The sequence below is a fragment of the Electrophorus electricus genome, chromosome 6, assembly GCF_013358815.1.
Source record: "Electrophorus electricus isolate fEleEle1 chromosome 6, fEleEle1.pri, whole genome shotgun sequence".
Classification (NCBI taxonomy): Eukaryota; Metazoa; Chordata; class Actinopteri; order Gymnotiformes; family Gymnotidae; genus Electrophorus; species Electrophorus electricus.
The window spans coordinates 2,489,291-2,494,618 of NC_049540.1; the positions used below are offsets into that span (position 1 = coordinate 2,489,291).

The 5,328-nt window shown below is 44.7% G+C and overlaps 1 protein-coding gene across 1 annotated transcript in view; it reads left to right on the top strand.

The window, feature by feature from the left end:
* gjd1a (gap junction protein delta 1a) overlaps positions 1-2,358 on the top strand; it is a 22,506-nt gene extending 20,148 nt beyond the window's left edge. Inside the window, exon 2 of the mRNA XM_027028611.2 lies at positions 47-2,358. Coding sequence (XP_026884412.1) covers positions 47-875 — 829 coding nt within the window. The 3' untranslated portion in view covers positions 876-2,358. The remainder of the gene's footprint in view (positions 1-46) is intronic.
* Positions 2,359-5,328: the final 2,970 nt, after the last annotated feature.

Here is a 5,328-nt window from a genome sequence, read left to right on the forward strand (position 1 = left end):
TGTGTATAATCTTTCTCTTAGTCTTAACTTCTCTCTCTCTATGCAGGATCCTGTTGACTGTCGTGGTCATCTTCCGGATCCTCATTGTGGGCATTGTGGGTGAGAAGGTGTATGAAGACGAGCAGGTGATGTTCATATGTAACACCCTGCAGCCGGGCTGCAACCAGGCCTGCTACGACAAGGCCTTCCCCATTTCGCACATCCGCTACTGGGTCTTCCAGATCATCCTGGTGTGCACACCCAGCCTGTGCTTCATCACCTACTCTGTGCACCAGTCCGCCAAGCAGAAGGATCGGCAGTACACCCTCATGCACGGGCCCTACATCGACCACGGCCACGGCGCCAACCGGAAGCTCCGCAACCTCAACGGTATCCTGGTGCACACTGACGGCAAGGACGAACACGAGTGCCTGGAGACCAAGGAGATCCCGAGCGTCCCACGTGGCCTGGGGCAGCCCAAGGGCACCAAGATGCGGCGGCAGGAAGGAATCTCACGCTTCTACGTCATCCAGGTGGTGTTTCGAAACGCGCTGGAGATTGGCTTCCTGGCCGGCCAGTACTTCCTCTATGGCTTCAACGTCCCGGCCATGTTCGAGTGTGACCGCTACCCGTGCGTGAAGGAGGTGGAGTGCTACGTGTCGCGGCCCACAGAGAAGACCGTCTTCCTGGTGTTCATGTTCGCCGTGAGCGGCATCTGCGTGGTGCTCAACCTGGCCGAGCTCAACCACCTGGGCTGGAGGAAGATTAAAGCGGCCATCCGTGGCGTGCAGGCGCGGAGGAAGTCCATCTGCGAGATCCGCAAGAAGGACCTCTCACATCTGTCCTCCCTGCCCAACCTGGGCCGCACGCAGTCCAGCGAGTCAGCCTACGTCTGACGGCGAGTAGGGGAGGGGCTTAGGCGTGGATGGGCGTGGCTTACGAAGCGGAAGCCACGCCCCATGTTGAAGACCTGATGGCAAGGGTGTTCAAGGGCTGAACAATGGGGAGAGTTGGGAGGAAGACAAACAGAGACAAAAGGGAGAAAAAGATGAAGGATGAACTATAGATGAGAGAAAAAGTTTGTGAAAGACTGTTGCTGCTCTCTTTTGGACGGCTGTATGGAGTGATGTATAACTTATGAATGCTAAGGAAAGACTCTCACTCCCTTATCGTAGACTCACAGACATACACACATGCACACAGAACACCCACACACTCGCTCGCACACACGCATGCACACACACACACACACACACACACACACACACAAAATCTCCCCAAGGCCCACAAAAGTGTGGATGTCTTCTGAATGATTTTGAAAAGAATAACTGCTTGGAAATACCCATTTTCAAAAAGAGAAACAAACAGAGAGAGAGAGAGAGAAAGAATGAGAAAGAGAGTGTGAGAAAGAGAGAGCTCTGTTATTTATCCTGCTGGTGAGGTGTCCCTTGATTCGAAAAATCTCACTCAAAAAGATGAAGAGAAAAAAGATGAGAGAGTGAAGGGAAAGCTCAGTGCTCCTGTCTTTCTCTCATGATTACATCATTCTCTCTTTCCCTCTCTCTGTGTAATGTTACAGAATCTTTTTAAAAAGTGGAACGAATTATAAAAGAAAAAACGAGCGAAGACATAGAAGATTAATCCTCTGATAAGCCTCTCCCCTTTTACGGCAGCCGGGCGATAAGAGAACACTCCCCACACATAAACAACAATATTAGTAATAATAATAATATTAATAATAATAACAGAAAATGTAGAGGCAAATGTAACAGCACAATCATTATGATTCAAGATTGCTTCGCATCCCTGTTCACTTCTCTTAGAGCCCGGCGTTGCTGCCTGTACATATGTCAGCATTACTGCCGATGTATTAGCTACCAGTCGGCATTTTTCGCGTTGCATCGTGGACGCGGTCGTTAGGTTAATCATTGATTACCTAATTGATTGCCAGCTTTAACATTAAAGTAAAAGATAGAAAAAAGATAAATAACCATGTTCTTTATTGCTTTAAGTAACTTGTAATATTATGAAATTCAGGAAGAACTACAGGCTTCCTACGTAGCTTACTACGAAATAAATAAATAAACAAACAAACAAATAAATAAATACAATGGCATGTTATTGACGCAATGTTAGAATGTCTAGGCAGAATCCTGTTGAATAGTTCTATTAAAAAATTGCAGAGGGTGGGTACCGTTTCTTCTGTTTGCACCCTGTCTATGTGCAGATATATATGAGCATGCTGAAGCGAACACTATAGCACCATGCAAAATGGGAATATGGGACCTGCGAGGAATATGGCTCCAGTATAGCAGCAATAATATAATATTCATGAATATATGTGAACAAATAAACATATAACTAAACGAAAGTGAAAAAGCTTCCTGACAATGAATTGCATGTGAGTATATGTGTGTGTGCACGTGCACATGCGTGTGTGTGCATGGTGTGTGTGTAAGTGAGATACATAGTAGGGCCCAAAGCCCAGGAGTGTTTTCCCAGAATGCGATGATGCGAGGCAAGGGAATTCCTACACACACACGCACGCACACACGCACGCACGCACGCACACACACACACACACACACACACACACACACACACACACACACAAAGGCTTGGCTGTATGTGGGCTGTGGAAAGACAAAAGAAGGGCTGCTGTGTGTTCTGCACTGACCCAGTTGAGGACACAGTCTATCTCTAAGTAGGTCGTTGCTGCTGAGTCCCAAACATTGCATGTTCTCCACTGGCAGCAAACACATTCACAGCTGGGCTCAGATCAGAAGGGCACGTGGTATTGACGTATTGCTGGCGTTACTTCTCTCACTAAATGACTCAGGTTCTGAGGAACTGACTCAAATTCTGGTGGTATCGAATTGCAGTGCATAGACTGGGCTTTATCAGTCTACCTTTACACTATTTTATGCAGCCTTCCAGCCATCCAATGATGCACCTACTTCTTATTAAGAGGCCATTGATTTCCAACAGCTTTTCCACATTGGCTATTATGTGTGTCAGTCACAAATGGCTTTAAATTGTGATCTGACAGGATTTTATGATTGGTAATCTGAACCAGCCCACCAGCTTGTCCTACACTTAAGGTGGAACTTTTACTGAATCTAATCTTAAACTGTTATGATGGGTTTATGATGATGGGTTTATTAGGGCTGTAACACATATGGTTGGTTAATTAAGAATTGTAACATTTATAATGAGTTTATTAGGGCAGTACCAGGTGTGATGAGTTCATTAAGCCTGTAACAGGTATGATGAGTTAATTAGGGCTGTAACAGGTATGATAGGTTAAATAGGCCTGTAACAGATATAATGGGCTAATTATGCCTATAACAGGTATTAGGGCATGGTCAGCTTTTAAACACATAAAATGGCCCCAAAATGGCCACTGGCTTGGATCACATCATCACACTGACCTGAGTGATAATGACCAATCACAGCCGAGCACTGGCCTCATCCAGGCTGCTGCTTAAATAGAATTTACTATGTTTTTCTCACTTGTTTTCTAAGGGATAGAATGTTACCATAATGGATAGAAAACAAATAAGTTAATGATGTGGACACAAAATCTGTCAATTATCAGGCAAGAGAGCTGAGATAGAAGAGTATAAGGTTTGTGTTAGGTTGAAGTATTTAGGTACAGTAATACATAGTTTATTATATCTCCATACAAATATCATGTCGGTGTGTGTGTATGTGTGTGTGTGTGTGAGAGAGAGTATGTGTGTTTTTGTTTGTATGTTGTACATTTCTCCCTAAGTATGGCTTATATAGTCAAACTATAGTGTGGTGACATGTTAGTAGGTGTCTGTATGATTTTGCGAAGCACTGGCAGAAGAAAGGTAAGAATGTGTCAGCTGAGATAATGATTTTTATGTTAAGATATGTTTGAAAGGACCCTGTTCATGTATGTGAATAATCTGTTCATGTATTTGAATAAGTTCTTCTTTGAATAAGTTCATTCCTTTGTATATTTGGACACTTAGCATGGATGTAACACCATGATAAGAACTATGTCTTCTATCACAATCACCCTGTGCATGTGACATATTCATATACATTTAATTTGGTATTTAGATATTGTCCTGTTAAACGGCAGAGAATGTATGAGTGGAATCCAAAGTCAGGTCACATGGTGTCTGGAACCATGCCCTCACACACCCCTGGTGAGTTGTATTTTCACCTCCAGAGCTGAATCAACTCACACAGTGCTCATTTGCATCCAGGTTTTTACAGTATAAAGTCTGTGGGTGTGTTGTTGACAATGGAGACTTGGTCTGGTGTGCAATACAGGCGTTAGCCTGCATTCCTGGTTAATTGAATACTGAATATGTTTATTAATGTTGATCTGAAGAAAATCTGGATTTGGACAGACACAGCTGGTCCTCAATCAGTGTAATTTGGACAGCAGGTTAAAACAATAGTTTGTCCCATGGCCTGTAAACAGCACAGGATGAGGCCTAACACCGTGGCTACTGTTACTGTGGCGATACCTTCTGGCCCAAACCTGCTCTAATTTTATCTCACCTGCATCCTCCCCCTAGCTTTCTTTCTCTCACCTCTCTCTTTCACTCTGTGTGTGTATGTGTTTTCTGTGTATTCAAAATTAGAGACTGGTGTGAAGGTTATTTCTGTGTCTGTCATGCTATCATTATTAGCACACACCCATAATTCCATACTGCTCTTCCCTACATAGCAGAGAGTCTGAGACAGACAGCCAAAAAGATACAGATAGTTATTTCTACACATATTGTCTGGGTGTACATATGGTTGTGTGTGGTTATGCGAGTGCATGTGTATGGGTGTGTGGACATATGTGTGTGTGAGTGTGTGAGTGTGTGTGTGGATGCATTGCAGTAGGTAGTGCAGAAGCACAATGCTACACTTGGAGGGACGCATTTAGTGATTCATCATCACATCAGCTCTTTCATCATAAGATATCCTCACGCAGTTGACCCAGCCAGAGGTAAACAGCCTGTGGCCCATGGCCCACAGTCCCCACCCTGGCCAGCTGGGTTAGGGCTCTACAGAGTGGCTGTCCTGTGAAGCCCCGACAGTCCACCTCTGTTGGTTCACAGCGAGTGTTCAACCTCTACTGCAGCCAATACTCCTCCAACTCCTGGTGCTTAGAGCATTTCCTTTCACAGACCTCCTGCATGCACTCCTTCCAGGTCCCTTGCTGGGGTTGTATTCGAGAAGATGACCATGCAGGACAGAGTGTGGTGGAAGCTTGATCTACTTGTTCTACTGTCCCAGGTCTCTCCACTGCCAGTCAGCATCTGCTGCAAGGAGGCCTAGCATGGTTCCTACATTATTACAGCATTTAGCTGATGC